Source organism: Triturus cristatus, chromosome 6, assembly GCF_964204655.1.
Source record: "Triturus cristatus chromosome 6, aTriCri1.1, whole genome shotgun sequence".
Taxonomy (NCBI): domain Eukaryota; kingdom Metazoa; phylum Chordata; class Amphibia; order Caudata; family Salamandridae; genus Triturus; species Triturus cristatus.
The window spans coordinates 1,479,442,415-1,479,460,984 of NC_140589.1; the positions used below are offsets into that span (position 1 = coordinate 1,479,442,415).

Consider the following 18,570-nt stretch of genomic DNA (forward strand, 5'->3'; position numbering starts at 1 on the left):
GTGGGGCCCCTCACGGGACTCACATCCAAAAACCACCCGAAGAAGGTCAACTGGACCCCAGACTGTCAAGCGGCCTTCGAGAAGCTGAAAGCCGCCATGTGCACTGCCCCTGTGCTCCAGGCCCCCGACTACAGTCGGGAATTCATCGTACAAACAGATGCCTCCGACCACGGCATCGGGGCGGTCCTCTCCCAGCTGAACTCCGAGGGACTTGACCAACCGGTGGCCTTCATCAGCAGACGCCTCCTGGCCCGAGAACAGCGCTGGAGCACCATCGAGAGGGAGGCCTTCGCAGTGGTGTGGGCCCTCAAAAAGCTCCGGCCCTATCTCTTCGGTACCCACTTCCGGGTGCAAACAGATCATCGACCCCTGCAGTGGCTAATGCAGATGCGGGGGGAAAACCCCAAACTATTGCGTTGGTCCATCTCCCTGCAGGGGATGGACTTCACTGTGGAACATCGACCGGGCCAAGACCACGCCAACGCAGATGGCCTGTCACGCTTTTTCCGCCTCGACGAGGAGAGTCCCCAAGAGGATGGGTGACTCTCCCCGCCTTCAGGTGGGGGGGACGCATGTTGGACAGGCCACATGAAGGGCTTTCTCCCTCCCCGCATGACAGGGCCCGAGCCCCGGCCCTCCAGGTGTTACCCACAGAAACAACCCACACCCCGTCTCCAGACGGGACTCCTGCCCCCGGACATCTCTGTATCATGGGGCCGAACCACTACCGGCTCCCTCGCCCGGCCTGGCCGCCATCTTGGACACTGCACCACGAGGCCGCGTGGCCTCAGCTCGACCCTAACCCTGGGCCTGGCCAGGCCCCGACATCCCGGCACCACCATCCACCCAGGAGGTGAACGGACCACTTGGCAGGTCGATGGGAGAAAGAAGTGTCGATGGCTCTCCCCCGCCAGGTGCCGATCGCCCCCCAGCTCCCCCGGGCGCTGGCTCCACCCCCCTGCTGGGTGTCTGGACTCCCTCATCCCGGACCTCCCGACCTCCAAGTGCGAGGGTCCGGACATCAAAGGGCGCCAGACCTATAACTGGGGCAGCTCCAGAGCAGGAAGGCAGTTGTATCCTGGAGTCGAGAGACACCGAGAAGAACTCATCCTTGACGGACTACCGGCGCTGCCGTAGCCCTGCCTTGTGAACTATCATCCTGCCTGCTGGCGCTGCCGCGGCCTTCTGCATCCTCCATCCTCGTCGGGACCTGCTGGCGCTGCCGCGGGCCGTTGTAACTACCACCTTCATTGGGACCTGCTGGCGCTGCCGCGGACCGTTGTAACTACCACCTTCGTTGGGACCTGCTGGCGCTGCCGCGGACCGTTGTAACCACCACCTTCATCGGGACCTGCTGGCGCTGCCGCGGACCGTGTAACGACCACCTTCACCGGGACCTGCTGGCGCTGCCGCGGCCCGTCCAGCTAGAACACCGAGCTCGAGGATTGTGAGCTATCCATCATATCATCGCATCTACCAGATTGGTAACAAGACTGTCCCGCTACCCCCTTTCCCAACCAAGAGACTAGAATCGAGGGGACCCCTGAGTCCTGACCTCCTTGTACCATTCTATCGTACCTAAAGATTGCTTATAAAGAACGTTAAACCTTATCTTTGTGTGGTGTACATCTGTGGGGGGGAAGTTACTCGTCGGTACGATCGCTGGAGACGGCTCTCCCCGGAGACCTCTCCCCTTGTCCTCGGCCGACCCTCCCGGTCCGTCTAACAGCGTGGTCTTGTGGCTGCGGTATGGCTGGCACAGCTGAAAGCCCCTTTCGTATCCACAAAAGGGGTGAAAGGCAGAAGGGGGACATGTAGCCACTGAGAGGCCCAAGGAGATTGCTGTAGCCCATGAATCCTTAAAACAATCCAGAGCCATGTCTGCCTTGTCAAAGAGATGGGTTCCTTGAAAGGGCATGACCAGGAGAGGCCTGGACATCTCCTGAAAAGCCAGAAGACCTCAACCAGGCATGGTGTTAAACGGCCACGTCTATGAAATCGCTCTGCCCCGCGAGTCGGTCGTGTCGAGACCACAACACATGGTGGACTTTGCCACATCTCTCTCATCTGATACTGCTTGAGAGGATGGCCCCGGCCTCCTTCGGGACCTGTGGCAGCACTTGCGCAACTGTTTCCCAGTAGGTAGGGTCAGGTCACCCAAATGTGAGGCACAAGGCATCATAAAATTCTTTGACCTAGGTGTGGGCCTCTCTTCAGCTCCAGGAAGGCTAGGAAGCGCAGAGCCGACCCAGTTACAGGTCATGAGGAACGAGGCCTAGAGCGCCAAGACTCCTCCGTCGCATCGGCCAACAGACGGGGAGACGTCGAAGCATGCTCTTATATTTCTTGCGCTTCTTACCTAATCAACTGGTCAACTTCAAGTGGGAAGACGAAGACTTGGCACTCCCAGTGCAGTGCCTGGACCTTCCTCACGACCAGCACCGATAACGAGACCTCCAGGGAGAATGACGCTGTGCCGAGCGCCGGATCACAAGTCGCTTTAGGGAAAGCTCCCTCAAAGCTTTTGGTGCAATGGCCCGGCAGTCATGGTCGTGCTCCTAGGTGTGGTTCCGTCACTCACATGTTGCGGTGACAGGCTCTGCACAGCTAGAAACCAGAAGTCTTCTTGGACATGAGGAAAACCTACACAATAAAAAATGGGTCAACAAAATGTTGAAAAAAGCCTATAAAAAAGGGTTGCTCTCTTCACGGAGCTGCACTGGCTGGCATGGAAAAAAAAGAACGGCTGTCAAAGCGCCAAGGTGATGCCTATATTGGTGACAATGACGTCACAACAGTGAGGACGATGCAGGCCACATCACTCAGAGTGGATCGACGTGCAGGGGTATTGCTCGAAGAAAAATCTTCCAGATCCAGTCAGAGGACTGAGAAATTCAAAGGTAAGGAATCTGCGGCAAGATGTCTCTATCAGATTCCTGTTTTTGCAAAATATACCGGAGATGGAAATGGTTTTTAAAATCCCTCATCTTCCTTTAAACTCCTGTGCATGGCAAACTACATCATTACTTGCATTATCACCTTACCTAACATGGCCTTGGGTTTCATCTTGAACAGGCTTGAGTAACATGTAATGAGTCGTGGATGAATGACAAACTTGCCATTTAAGGTCCTGAAATATCTCAGTTATCTGGCTTATCCAAACAGGGTGAAAATCATGATGAAACGTTCTGCTCTAAAAGTGACTAAGCTAATGCACTGCACTTGTTTTTTTGTAGGCAGTGCATGAATAGGTAGCAGCACCTTGAATATGCTGCTGACAAAACACCACACTCTGATCATATCACTTTAATTCTTGTTAACCTGGTTTCCGGTGGAGAAAGGATTAAAGTCTAATGGAGGAGCGAGTCCCCTCCACCATTTGAGAGGTGTGTTAAAGGCTGGTCCGTTGAATGGCTTTAGAACTACTTGTAAATGAATCCCACTGCTGTCCAAACAAGCACACTAACATATGGGTGGATTGGCAGGCACATAAACATATAGATATCATACACACTCCAAAACAGACCTCTCATGAATATGCACACATACGTGAATAAGTGGTGTGCACATATGATCATGACAATGCATATAATGCACAAGTTACTTATGGTGTAACGATATATCTGTAAGAGACATTAGTAAGTGATAGATTCCTTACCTTAGAATATCCCCAGGAGTCAGACTGGATCCGGAAAGTTTTGCTAGCAGTACCCCTGCGCATCAGTAGGTGGCGTCCTGCGGCTCCGCGTCCCTTGCTAGCGTCGTAAGCACCGAGATGACGTCATGGAGACTACTTAGGCGCCACCCATGCGCGTTGACGTCAGTTATGTACACGACTTTCCGCGCCAGGAACACAGAGCCATACAAGAAACTGACCATGGGTGCCAAGAAACTAGGGCCCTGAAAGGGATGACCCTAGAAATCAGGTCGCAGAACGGGGAGGATGGGTGGGGCGGTAAGGAGTCTATCACTAACTAATGTCTCTTACAGATATATCGTTACACAAGTAGTAACTTGTGCATCTGAAAGAGACACGTTAGTGATAGATTCCTTACCTTAGAATAGATACCCCAGCAATACCAACCCCGGTGGAGGGTCTGCGAACAGATTACACCAGAAAGTCACGGAGAACAGAACGGCCAAAGAAGCCGTCTCTCCAGACTTGACTGTCAAGGCACTAATGCTTGGTAAATGTGTGCAGCGAGGCCCACGTAGCTGCCTGACAAATGTCCTGTAAGGGAACGCCGCGTCCCAAGGCAGTAGTGGCTGCAGTTGCCCTGGTAGAATGGGCACGCAGCCCCACAGGAGGCCCCTTCTTAGCCAAGGAGTAACAGGCTTTGATGCACAGAACGACCCACCGCTAGATGGTTCATTTGTGCACAGCCCGACCTTTTTTGGCGCCCACATAGCCAACAAAGAGCTGGCCATCGACACGGAACTGCTGTGTACGCTTCAGATAGAATGCGAGCGCACGTTTTGGGTCCAGACAGTGGAGCTTGAAGGATGCGGAGGCGGAAAGAAGGTGGGCAAAGTGATAGTCTGCCCGATGTGGAAGGGCGTGACAACCTTTGGCAAAAAGAAGGACAGGACCTTAACACCACCTAGTCCGGATGAACAGAAAGGAAAGGAGGTTTGGAAGAAAGAGCTTGGAGCTCACTCACTCTTCTGGCAGAGGTGATAGCTACCAAGAAAGCCGTCTTAAGAGTAAGAAGACGCAAAGGACAGGTATGAAGGGGCTCGAAGGGAGCGCACATCAGATAGGTCAAAACAAGATTCAAGTCCCATTGAGGCATTATGAACAGCACAGGAGGAAATGTGTGCGTAATGCCTTTCAGGAACCGGTTAACAACCTCAGAAAGGCGGAGATGGCCAAAAGATAACCTTTGATAGTGTCCAGAGCAGAGCCCTGCTGGGCCAAGGAGAGGAGGAACAGAAGGACCTCAGAAAGGGGATCCACAGACTTTGCTGCGCACCATGCCACAAACTTGTTCCACCGGCAGGCGTATACCGTCTTAGTGGAGGAACGCCTGGCTGCCAGAATGAAATCACAGACTTACCGAGGAAGATCGAAAGCTGTCAACTGTCGCCGTTCAATCTCCACGCATGGAGGTGGAAGCTGGACAGGTTCGGGTGAAGGAAAGCTCCCTGCTGCTGCAACAGAAGATCCTCCCGAAGAGGCAGTCGGATCTGGGGATCGATCGCCATGCTGAGTAGCTCGGGATACCAGTATCTTCGTGCCCCATCCGGAGCCACAAGGATGACTTAGGCCCGGTCACGCCGAATCTTCTTCAGCACTCTGGGCAGAAGTGGTATAGGCGGAAAGGCGTACAATAGACCGCAACTCTACTCGCGATGAAATGCGTCGCCGGGCGAGTGTCGCCTAGGAAATTCCAACGCTCAGAACGGATGACATTGTGCGTTCTCTTCGATGGCGAATAGAGCTAACCAAGGCTCTCCCCACTGCTGAAAGAGACCTTGCACCACGTCCGAGTGCAGACGCCATTCGTGATCCATCAAGCACCGGCGGCTGAGTTCATCTGCCCGGGCGTTCAGAGAACCTGCCAGGTGTTGAACCACCAAGGTAATGCCTTGACTTGACGTTCCAGCCATGTCCAGAGGCGCAGAGCCTCCTGACATAGGGTTCACGTCCCCACCACGCCCTGTTTGTTGCAATACCACATGGCGGTGGTGTTGTCCGTGAACACCTGCACCACACTTCCCCGGACAGAGGGAAGGAATGCTTTCAGTGCAAACCAGATCGCCCAAAGCTCCAAAAGGTTGATATGGAGCCGGGACTCCGCCGGAGACCAGAGTCCTCTGATCTCCGCCTCTCCCAAGTGGCCTCCCCATCCCAGGAGGGACGCATCCGTCACCACTGTGTGCTCCGGTTGGGGAAGGGAGAGGGATCTGCCACTGGCCCAATCGCGATTCGTGAGTCACCACTGCAATTGTCGTGCAGTGCCCTCCGAGATCTGGACATTATCGGACAGGTTGCCCTGATGCTGCGCCCACTGGAACTTCCGGTCCCACTGCAGAGCCCGCATATGCCATCTGGCATGGTGCACTAGCAGGATGTAGGAGGCCATCAGGCCCAGGAGCCGGAGGGTCACCCGGACTGAAACCCGGGATAGAGGCTGAAAGATCGGAATCATAGCCTGAATATCCTGAACTCGCTGCTCGGGAGGAAATACCTGAAACAGCGCCGAATCCAGAAACGCTCCGATGAAAGGGAGCTTCTGAGAGGGACTCTGGTGCAACTTCGGCACGTTGATGGAGAACCCCAGCAAATGCAGGAGATCGGCCGTAGTCTGAAGGTGGTTGATGACTGCCTGGGGCGAGTCCGCCTTCAACAACCAGTCGTCGAGGTAAGGGAAGGCTGACACCCCCGACCTGCGCAGAAGAACTGCGACCAGCGCCATCACCTTCGTGAACATTCGTGGGGCGCTGGTAAGGCCAAAGGGGAGTATGGCAAACTGAAAATGCTCCTGGCCTACCGTGAACCGCAGGTAACGCCGGTGGGCCGGCAGGACGGGGATGTGAAAATATGCGTCCTGCAAGTCCAACGCTACCATGCAGTCTTCAGGGTCAAGGGCAGCCAGGACCTGAGCCAGAGTCAGCATTTTGTACTTCTCCTTCCGGAGGAAGCGATTGACGTTCCGGAGGTCCAAGATGGGGCGCAGGCCCCCTTTGTCCTTCTTGGGGACCAGAAAGTAGTGTGAATAACAACCACTCCCTACTTCCGGCCCAGGAACACACTCAATGGCCCCCTTGGCCAAGAGGGCCGTGACTTCCTGCTGGAGAAGTACCAAGTGATCCCCTGCCATGCAGTGGCACCGAGGTGGCATGGCTGGAGGGGAGGACTGAAAGGGAAGAGAGTAACCTCTGCGGATTATCTGCTACACCCACTTGTTCGATGTGATATCATGCCAGTGGGGGAGGTGGTGGCGGATACTGCCACCCACTGGCGTGGGGTGCTCCACAAAGCTCGGATTAGGTAGGTTTGGAGGTAGAAGCAGCGGGGGCGGAGGTGGACTGAGCCCCACGCTGATTCCCAGACCTGCCCCTGCGGAAGCCGCGTCGGCGCTGAGGCTGATTCTGCACAGGCTTGCTGAAGGAACGCGCCTGGGCTCCCCTGCCGTGGCCACGAAAGGAACGAAACCCAGGAGTGGCCGGGCTTTTTGCGGAAAGACCCAAGGACTTGGCCGTGGCCCACGAGTCCTTAAAACGCTCCAGTGCACTGTCGGCATTATCGCCAAACAGGCGAGTGCCATCAAAGGGCATGTCCATGAGCGAGCTCTGGACATCAGGCGAGAACCCGGTATTTCGCCCTGCCCAGTGAGTCAGCGGTGTCCAAACCACACCGAATGGCGAACTTAGCCGCATCCTTACCCTCAGCAACTGCTTGGGACAGTACAGCGTGGACCTCCTCAGGACACTGAGGCAACACCTGAGCAACCGTATCCCACACAGCGTGGGAATAGCAGCCCAATAAGCAGGCGGTGTTCACCGACCGCAGCCCCAAGCTGGCCGAAGAGAACAACCGCTTTCCAAACTGTTCCAGCTTCTTGGAGTCCTTATCTGGCGGAGCCGTGGGAAACGCACTCTGCAACGTCGAGGCTTGGATGACCAGGCTGTGAGGCGTAGGATGAGTGCTCAGAAACACGGGGTCACCAGGCGCCAGGCGGTGAAGCCTGGTGACATTCTTATCCACAGGAGCCCCTGTGGCTGGCCTCGACCAAGTGCCCAACAAAACATCAGTGAGGGCGTCGTTAAAGGGAAGCAGGGACTCCGACAAAGTGGACGCCGCCGCCTGGAGCACCTCAATGAGGAGATTAGTCTTGAGGGCCACCGTAGGAAGATCGAGGTTGAGGACCTCAGCTTCCCGATGGAGCACCATCATCCCTGCCCTCCGCCATGGTAGGTGGGGGAGAGGCAAACTCCAGGTCAGAAGAGACATCGAGGTCGCCAGCGTCCTCCAAGTCGTCCACCCAGTCCTGCTCGAAGTCACACTGACAGGCAAGAGGGTCCTCGGACCCCTCCCAGTCATCCTCCACCTCTGTTGCATGGGGAACAGACTGTGGCGGCAGAGCTGGAGCCGGAGAAGGAACATACGCGTCGGAAACAGCGCCGTGAATGGCACCGGCCGGGGCCGAGCCGGCACCGCATCCCAATGTGGATCCCAGGTAGGAACGAAATGGTCCTGGAACCGGGGCAAGGGCGGGACAAACTGCAGCCACTGCGGCGGCAGCGCTGGACCTCGTGGTGCCGGAGCCGACGGCCCAACAGGATTTGGACACGGGACCGCGGGGCCTGAAGGCGTGCCGGCGGGAGTCCGAGGCCTAAAAAGGCGGTCCATGGTGGCAATAAATTCTTGCACCTGTTCGGGAGTCGCCGACGGACCCGGGTAAGGCGAGTAGGCCGTGGGACTCCCAGCTCCAAATGAGCCGCAGGGGCAGAACTCCTGTCCCCCTCGTCCGCATCCGAGGACCAACGGGGGGACATCGGAGAGCAAACATGCTTCTTCGATTTATTTTTATGTCGTCGCTTACCGGAATCCGAGGGCGAAGACTTGGAGCCCGAGGAGCGACGTCTGTGGCCCCGCCAGTGTTCCCGGGAACGGTCCCTGGACCTTGAACGGCATTGGGACAAGTGCCCGGACCTCCAGCAGCTTCCGACGCCGCTCCCTCGAGGCCTTCGGGGCCATGGCCCGACAGTCCCAGCAGGACCGGGAGTCGTGGTCGGTCTCCAGGCAGTAGAGGCAAACATCGTGGGAGTCCGCCACCGACATATTGCGACAGCAGGCCCCACAAGAAAACATGTTACTTACCTGTAACTTTGGTTCCCCAGTATTGGTAACTTTCATAGATTCTCATGCTTTGTATCATTCCCCGTCGTCGGAATGGGAGCCTCGGTAACAAAAATATATATATATATACATATGTATAACCATAGAAACAAAAGAGAAAAATAGGCCTAGGCCTCATCTCATTTTGTAGTATATCACCCTCTTTGTGTAAAAGAGCCCAAACTTTTGCCAGGACCAATCAGCACAGCCTCACCCTCTGGAACCTTCCTGAGAGAGCTCAGAGCCTCAGATTTTCGTAGCCGTTGTGCCAACAGCCACTACCTTAGTAAACCGGCAGAGCTTTCCCAGGGGAGGTGGGTGGGCGCATGAGAATCTATGAAAGTTACCAATACTGGGGAACCAAAGTTACAGGTAAGTAACTTGTTTTCTTACCCCAGTATTGGAACTTTCATAGATTCTCATGCTTTGTATCAGAATAGCAAGCAGTAAATCACGACAAGCACATTTCGGAAAACACATGGCTTTACAAAATCATCTCAGTGTACATGATAAAACAACCATTACTGAAACCAAATGTGCTTACCAGGATGGAGGGATTGTAGGGAAAGCTCACCTCTCATTGAAAAAGATTCCGGAGGACTGCTTGACCAACAGCAGCGTCAGCTCGTCCCACCGATTCCAGGCAGTAGTGCTTCGTGAAGGTGTGTACACTGCTCCACGTTGCTGCCCTGCAAATGTCCTTGATCGCCACTCCCGCAAAGAGAGCCACTGAAGACGCCATCGCTCTCGTAGAATGAGCCCGGGCCCTTTTATCCAAAGGTTTGCCCGCAGCCTGATGACAGTACTGAATTGCACTGGAGATCCAGCGGGAAATGCCACTCTTGGCGAGCGGCAACCCCTTCCGTGGTGCACTGTAGGCGATAAATAGCTGAGTAGACTTTCTGAAAGAGCGTGTGCGCTCGAGATAGAATTTCAGACATCTTTGGACATCCAAAGAATGCAATGTTCGTTCCGCTTGTGTGGAAGGACGCGGAAAAAAGGAGTTCAAAATTAAGGGTTCATTCAAATGAAACTCCGAAGGCACCTTCGGGATGAATTTTGGGTTGGTTCTCAAAATCATCACATCCCGCTTGAACTGCAGAAAAGGCTCCACTATAGAGAGAGCCTGGAGTTCACTAACCCTCCTGGCCGAAGTTAATGCCAAGAGAAGGGCCAGTTTCCACGATAGGAACTTCAAGTCCGCCTTGTGAATAGGCTCAAAGGGCGCTTTCATCAGTTGAGCCAGTACTAGGTTAAGCTGCCAGATAGGAGGGGGTGGTCGGACCGGAGGAAACATCCGAAATAACCCCTTAAGGAACTGCTTAACAATCCTTGCGGACCATAGAGATGGCCCCGATGTCTTCCTTCGAAAGCGGGATATGGCAGCCAGATGTACCTTGATCGAAGAGTGCGCCAGACCTGATTTAGCCAGAGACAGGATGTAAGGCAAAACCTGATGTGGCCGGGATTTGTAAGGATGGAGTTTATTCCTCTGGCACCACAGACAAAATCTCTTCCATTTTGCCCTGTAGGTCTTATTAGTGCTTGGTGCCCGCGCCTGAGATAAAACATCCCTGCACTCCTTGGAGAGATTCAGATGGCGGAATTCTCTGTGTTCAGGAGCCACGCTGACAAGTGAAGTGACTCCGGATCTGGATGGAGCACCTGCCCCTGATCTCGCGACAACAGAGATGGAATCAGTGGCAAGCGAATCGGGCGATCCTGGGAGAGAAGCAGGAGTTCCGTGTACCAGAACTGTCGCGCCCATGCTGGAGCAATGAGAATCATCTTGCATGGTTCCGCCCTGACTTTCCTGAGAACTCGAGGAATGAGGGGAATTGGAGGAAAGGCGTAGCAAAATGCGCCGAACCAAGCAATCGAAAGGGCATTCCCCAGAGACCCTTGCTGGGGAATTTTGCTTGCGTAAAACCGGCACTTGGCGTTCTCCGGGGACGCAAAGAGGTCTATGGTCGGAGTACCCCATCTCTTGAACACTGCTTCCAGCGTGGCCTGATCCAACTCCCACTCGTGTGTCACTTCCATCTGTCGACTTAGGGCATCCGCTGTGATGTTGAGACACCCTGCTAGGTGCTCGGCTTGCAGAGTGATCTTGTGAGAGATCGCAAAATCCCAGATCATCTGAGCTTCTTTGGACAGAGTCCGCGACCTTGTTCCCCCTTGCTTGTTGATATAGTGCATGGCCGTCGTGTTGCTGTCCGGACCAGCACTGCACGATTCTGAAGTCTGGGAAGGAACGCCAGCAAGGCTAAGTGAATGGCCCTCAGCTCCAAAAGATTGATGTGGCGTAGTCTGTCTGCTGGACTCCAGTGACCGCTGACCTGAAGCTCCTGGAGGACAGCTCCTCATCCTTCTAGGGAAGCATCTGTGGTCACCACCATAGGAGAAGGAGGGATCCGGAACGTCAATCCTCCTGCGATGTTCTCCTTCACCAGCCACCATTCGCAGGCTTTGCGCATGGCAGGCGTTATCCACACCCTGTCGTTGAACGAGCCTTCTGCCTGGCGCCATCGTTTGTCCAACTCCTCCTGTAGAGGACGCATATGAAGCCTGCAATGCGGTATCAAAGGTATGCAGGATGAGATTGATCCGAGCAAGGACTTGTACTGTCGAACCGATACATGTCTCTTGTGCAGCATTTGACGAGCGGAAGTGGTCAGTTTGCCCTGACGCTCCTCCGACGGACGAGCCGTGCATCGTTTCGTGTCCAGAATAGCCCCAAGGAACTTCCGTGACCTGGAGGGTATCAGCTCCGACTTGGACACATTGAGCTGAAGACCCAAATGGGCGAACAATCGTATGCAAGTTGACACTGCCTGAGACGTTGCCCTGAACGACGGAGCCTTGACGAGCCAGTCGTCCAAGTACGGGAACACTTCCAAGGACTGCTTCCTTAGAAAAGCAGCGACTGGTGCCAGCATCTTCGTGAAAATTCGGGGTGCCGACCGAAGGCCAAACGGGAGCACCTTGAACTGGAAATGGCTCTTGCCTACTGTGAAGCGTAGATATTGCCTGTGAGCTGGGTGGATCGGAACATGAAAGTATGCATCCTCTAAATCCAGGGACGCCAAAAAATCTCCCGGATTGAGTAGTCGTAGAATATCCTGGAGAGTGACCATCCTGAAAGAGAGTTTGATGAGATAGGTGTTGAGCTCCCTGAGGTCTAGTATAGGACGCCATGTATCCTCCGTCTTCCGAACCAGGAAGAACCTGGAATAAAACCCCTTGCCCCTTTGTGAAAGCGGCACGGGCTCCATCGCCCCCTTGATGAAAAGTTGGTGGGCTTCGAGATGTAATAGTCGGAGATGTTTCGATGCACGGGCGTCCGGAGCTCTTGTTGGAGGAAGATCTTGGAACTCCAATGTATGGCCACTCTGAACGATATTCAAGACCCACCGGTCTGATGTTAAACGCACCCAGCTGTCCAGACAAAAAGATATCCTGCCCCCGACCGGTGTTTGTGGTAGGGGAGGAACAGTAGCCAGAGCCAGGAGGCCGCTATTGCCTCTTGGCGTTGTCTCGTCCCTGACGATTCTGACGTCCTCTCTGGGACTGTCGAGAGAAAGACGCCGACTGTCCTTGGCGCTGGCTGGAGTATTGACCTTTATAGGACTGTCCTGATTGTGTGGAATATTGACGTTGGTTTCCTCTGTAATTAGAAAACCCCCGACCACGTGCCCCTCTGAATGGCACTTTGCGATAGTTCAAAGATCCCAAGGACTTAGCTGTGTCTGTGTCCTTTTTAATGCTTTGGAGGGCGTCATCCACATGCTTACCAAAAAGCATCTCCCCGTCAAAGGGAAGGTCCAAGATCTTATTCTGGACCTCCTGGCGAAACCAGGTCGCCTTCAACCAGCCTTGACGGCGCAAGACCGCTGACCCTGGCAAAGCCCTGAAAGCAGTAGAAGCTATGTCCATCGCACAGTCAATGACTTCCGAAGAGCATCTTTCTCCTTCCATCAGAACCTGCTTGGCTTCCTCTTGACTCGAGTCTGGTAGCTGGTCCATGAACGGCTCCATATCACACCCCATCTGGCGGTCGTACCTGCCCAGAATAGCCAGAGAATTAGCTGCACGCACCAACAAGCTGGCCATGGTGGAGAATCTTTTACCCACATTGCACAGCCTTCTGCCTTCTTTATCTGGAGGCGTGGTTAATGGAGTGGACGGATTTTTTGACTTGCTTTGTGCGGCTTGTGAAATAACGGAATCCGGCTTAGGTTGTCCTAGAAGACACGCAGGACTGCCCTCAGGGGCCTTGTATTTCTTCTCCAGCCGGGGAAGAACCGGAATGACCGTCGCCGGATTCTGCATCGTCTTAATTCCCTCATCCCAGACATGTTCTATGATGGGAATTGATCTGACCGACTTCTTATACTGAGCTTTAAAGTCATATAGGAAGCAGTCGGACTGCTCCACTGTAAGGGGCAGACCAAACCTCTTGGATGCCCGTTCCATCAAATTATGGAAACCACCAATGTCTGCTGGAGGCGATATATTTGTCTCTCGGCGCACAGCATCCGGATCCTGCGTATCATCAGGGTCCCCATCAGGATCCCCTGGATCAGTAAGAGGAATCACCTGTCCCTCGTCGTCCTCGTCCGTATCCACATCTTGTGTGTCTCGATCGGCAGGTTCCGTACCTGAAGGTTGGGGAACCACTAAGGGTACCACCGGTGAAGTGGTACGAGGTATGTCCCTTGGCAGAGGTGGCAAGTCCATTGCCATGTCACGTGGCACTACAGACGTAGAAGGACGCACCGGAGTGCGATCCGGCAATGTCGGAAAACGAGATTTATAGTCTTGCAGCATCAGTTGCAAATCCGTCACTAAAGCCACTGGCAAGGCAATCATATCCTGCCTCAGAGAGCGGGGGTGTACTTCCTGTGTCAAGCTTTGCCGCCCCTCCTGCACCTCTGGACCATAAAAGTCCTCCGTATCTGTGTCCTGCTGTTTCACATTCAGGTCTGAAGGGCTGTATGCGTCCCCATACTGCCCATCCTCTTCATCCTCTTCCGAGTCCTCGAGAAGCATGGATGGTGGCAAAGGCGTGACCCGCCTAGGAGAAGTCATGTCCGGCGTAATCTTTAATCTTTGGATGGCAAATCCTGAATTTTTCGCCGTCGACGGTCCCGTCGACGGAATCGATGGCAAAGGGATTCCCAGCGTCGACGAACTCGACGACGACATCGTCGACTGAAGGGTAACTGTCGTCGACGGAGCTAGAATCGTCGTCGACGATGAGGCCGTCGACAGTTCCGAAATCGTCGTCGACGGAGCAGTCGTCGACGGAGCTTTCTTCTTCGTCGACGGAGCATGTTTCATCGTCGGCGGAGCACCCGTCGACGGTCTCGTCGACGAACTCGTCGTCAGCAACATCGACGAACTCGTCGTCGTCATCGTCGACGTGGTCTTCGTCGTCGACACCGCCGTCGAAGACGAGAAAGTAGCCGTCGTAGACGATGAAGTAGATATCATCGACGGTCTCGTCGACGACCCCATGGAAACAGTCTTAACTGTGGAGATCGTCGTCGACGTACCTGCTTTAGCCTGCGTCGACGGACGCGGTTTCTTCACTGGAATTGACTGAGGAGTTTCTGCAGCATGTTTTTTCACAGATTTCTCCTTCTGGGACGGAGGGGAAGATGTTGCAACCTCCTTCTTGTCCTTAAGGGCTACGTCCACAGCAGCAGCCCGTCCCTGCCTCTCCTTTACACTGCCGTGAGGAGATTTCATGGGACCAGCCTCCTCAGACCTGTCAGAGATCCCGTGAGGGGCTTTGAGAGGGGGTTCCACAGAGGTGGAGGGAGATGACCTACCCCTCTTCTTAGATCTCCTGGAGGAGGTACCAGAGATAGATTCCTCCTCATCCGAAGAGAGGACCTCCGTCCTGGTCTTTAGCTTCTGCAGCCACGTCAGCAAGCGACCCTCTCTGTCTCTCAAGGTCTTGGTCGAGAAGGTCCGACAAATTTTACAGTCTGTGGCCTTGTGTTCCGGGTACAGGCAGTATATGCAGTTTTCATGCTTATCTTCCACAAACAGTCTCTTCTTCCCACAAGAAGCACAAGATCTGAATAAAGCTTTCTTCTCCTTTTCTGACATTCTGTCACAAAAGATTGCAATAAAGATAACCAATAGTAAAATTCTGATAAACTGAGCAGAGCTCAGTGGAGACTCCCTAGCACAACGTGCGGTAGAAAAATCTGAGGCTCTGAGCTCTCTCAGGAAGGTTCCAGAGGGTGAGGCTGTGCTGATTGGTCCTGGCAAAAGTTTGGGCTCTTTTACACAAAGAGGGTGATATACTACAAAATGAGATGAGGCCTAGGCCTATTTTTCTCTTTTGTTTCTATGGTTATACATATGTATAAATATATATATTTTTGTTACCGAGGCTCCCATTCCGACGACGGGGAATGATACAAAGCATGAGAATCTATGAAAGTTCCAATACTGGGGTAAGACTTCAATCCAGGCATCCCTACCTGCACTAAGGAGAAAAAGGGAGACAAAAATCTCTAAAGTGTAGTCAAAAAGTGACTAAGATACGTGCTCTAACCGGATCTGTGCTTGCTGGCGCGGAGAAAGAAAGAACTGACGTCAGCGCGCATGCGTGGCGCCTAAGTAGTCTCCGTGATGTCATCTCGGCGCTTACGACGCCAGCGACGGATGCGGAGCCGCAGGACGCCACCTACTGACACGCAGGGCTACTGGTAGAAAAACTTTCTGGATCCAGTCTGACGCCTGGGGATATTCTAAGGTAAGGAATCTATCACTAACGTGTCTCTTTCAGAATATTGCTTCTATTTGTTGCTGCAATCACTGGAGCTACATCTGTAACACAGTTGTGGGACTCAGTGGATGCTGTCTTGTGCATCTGTGAGTTGGTTAAAGCAATAATAATAGTTTTCTTTAAAAAGAATTTAAAAAAAAAAGAGAAAAGATTACAGTCTAGGCAATGTGTTCACCTAATTAGACAGACAGCCAAAACTCCCTTACAAGCAGAGAAATCAATTGTGTTCCCAGACCACAGCTTAGGTAACCTGGCAGACTGCCCTCTGAAATATCAGCTTGTAAGAAAGTCAGAATCAGTTTAAGTGTTTAGTATGCTCAGACTTCTTTAATGTTGAACATACTGGAAGAGTAAGTAAGGAACACATTATACCATGAGTAATTATGCAAGAGACTGAAAGCTAGGCTCTTGAATAACTATTCAGAGTAATGTAAAAGACTTGAAACATATTGATGTACGAATAGATTACTGGTGGGGGATGAGTGCTTTACAGACACACACAGTTAATATAATATAAAAATAGCTCAGCATTCAGGAACCATCTTACACAACATAAAAAAAATCCAAACTTAAACAGTTATTGTCCTGCTTTCTGCACTCCTGAGTACTTGGAATCCTGATGCACCCTCAAAAGGATAGTGCCGACTAAAAACACAGCAATAGATTTTACATGTCTAAATGTGTTCCTCAAATTATCAGCCAACAGAACAAACAAAAAAGCTTTTTGCTTACAGCGAAGTCGAGCCCAATTGTTTCAAACTGGCGCTGAATCCTTTCGGTTAATTCATCAAAAAGTCTGACAATGGAAGGTTTCTCCAAAGACATAGCTTGGCTTAGTCCAGAAGACACAATCGCAGGCCAAGTCTGTACTATGCAGTCCCAGTCATGAAGATTCGCAAGACAGACACCACCATGGCTTCCAAGAAGGCAATACAAGGCACCCTGTCAGAAAACAAATGGCCACAGTCATTTAACTTCTTCAGTGCAAAGGAAACTTAATAATAACATTGAGCATATGATCATAAACTATGTAATAGCATACAATTATGAAAACATGCAGAGAAAGATACATCCAAAACAACATCAAACCAACATCCTGTATAGCGTTTCACTTTCTTTACTGGCCTTGTGGTGCCAGTGTTTCTGATTCATACTCAATCCTTCATAAAGATTATTCATCAGTTTAAATATTGCTTGAAACTAGACACAGAAACTATTTATATCAAATGATGAGCAGGTGACTGAATACATCCCAAAACCGTAAGAGAAATCTCTCTGAGCAGGTTATCAACTGTCTACTCCCCTATGACTTTGGTTTGAGAAACCTGGAATCAGGTTTCACAAAGAGTGGATCTCTTTAATAGATAGTCCATTAACTAAAAATGTTTACAAGATCACAGTTTAGAATCTACTTATGAGCATTTATCCGAATTCATAAGAAAACAAGCATTTGCAATGCAATAGGTCTCGCTGTTACACGAGTTTAAGCTATAGGCATTGTAAATGACAATGCCTTTTATTTATGTTTTTAAAACGAAAACAAAAATAAAAGGCATTGTTATTTGCAATGCCAATAGCTCAAACTCGCGTAAATGCGAGAAGATATGTGAGCCATCATACTCACTGTGCCAATAGGATACACTTAAGGACAGCCATTGGGGTTCATGTAAAGCCAGTTATCACAGTCAGATTTGTCACCAGGATTTGTCACCAGAAAGATATTTAACCCTGGGATTCCGTGTACAGAGTGACAGGTGAGTCACTGGGCATCTACCCAATAGAGATTGAGATTGATTTCTTTATACAGGAAGTGTCAATACACAAAATATTTAACACTGGGCTGATTTATGTGATTCAGAAGAACTTTTATATGAAGCCCTGAAGAAGTCCTTGTGACGAAACGCGTTGGCTGCATTTGAATTAAAGAGGAGAAATGTAACAAAAAAGAAGATGATCATGAATAAAGAAATTTCTAAATGTCCTCAGTGTTTTAAATAGGCAGGGAATGTTGCGTACTGTATAGCAGAACTTTAATTTGAAAGAGAGAGTACCAGCACTTCTCATCAGGGGTGCAATATTTTTAATGGTGAGTGCTTCCATTTCCCAGTGAGTACTTGCACCTCTAGCTTTCCAGCACTTGCATCAACCATGCATGCAACCCCACTTGGCTCTCTTCAGCTTTCTTACAGGGATGTGAACTGTTCATGAAGCAAGCCAACAGTGGGGCTGCGCCTCAAATTCTTCTATAATTTATTTATTCTAGTCGGGCTGCCTGACACCTGAAGTTCAAGTTACTTACCTTCGGTAACGATGTATCTGGTAGAGATGATTCTAGCCGCAGATTCCTTAATGTAGAATTATCCCCAGGCATGAGGCTGGATCCAGCAAATCTTTTCCACAGCATCTCTGCGCGCCGGGGGCGGTACCACGCGACCCCGCCCTGACGATGTCCGCGGACGTGACGTCATCGAGGTCACATAAGTCCCACCCCGGCTTGCTGACGTCATTTTTCTTCTGAGAACATTTCCGCGCCACAACGCGGAGCCATCACAAACAAAACTGTGAGAGTATGGGAACAGTGTGCGAAAAAATCAGTGAAACAAAAAGGGAAGAAGTGAATGGTGAGGAACAGCACCATTAGGGACAGTGCCAAGCACTGTGTTACTGAAACTCATGGAAAGGAAAGAGCAGAGCACCGCTCTGACAAGCAACCCTGCAAAGCGAAGGCAATAACCTCCCTGGAGGTAGAAAAAACATGTGGCAGACGACAGAAAGTATGCAACTACAATCTATAATAGTGAAGGGCAACAAGGCCGGAACAGAGGAGTAACGACAAAGCACCCCAAGACAACACCATCACGGAGTGTCATATCCCCTGTAAAAAGCTAAGGGCTGAGGCACAGACAAGAAACAGCTG

General features: G+C 51.9%; 1 protein-coding gene across 2 annotated transcripts in view; it reads right to left on the reverse strand.

Annotated features, from left to right (window-relative positions):
- The window catches only part of PSME4 (proteasome activator subunit 4), a 1,714,764-nt gene that overhangs the window by 1,040,397 nt on the left and 655,797 nt on the right, over window positions 1-18,570 (reverse strand). For both annotated transcript variants that reach the window (XM_085612595.1, XM_085612594.1), the window contains one exon: window positions 16,386-16,595. In XM_085612595.1, coding sequence (XP_085468721.1) covers window positions 16,386-16,595 — 210 coding nt within the window. The remainder of the gene's footprint in view (window positions 1-16,385; window positions 16,596-18,570) is intronic.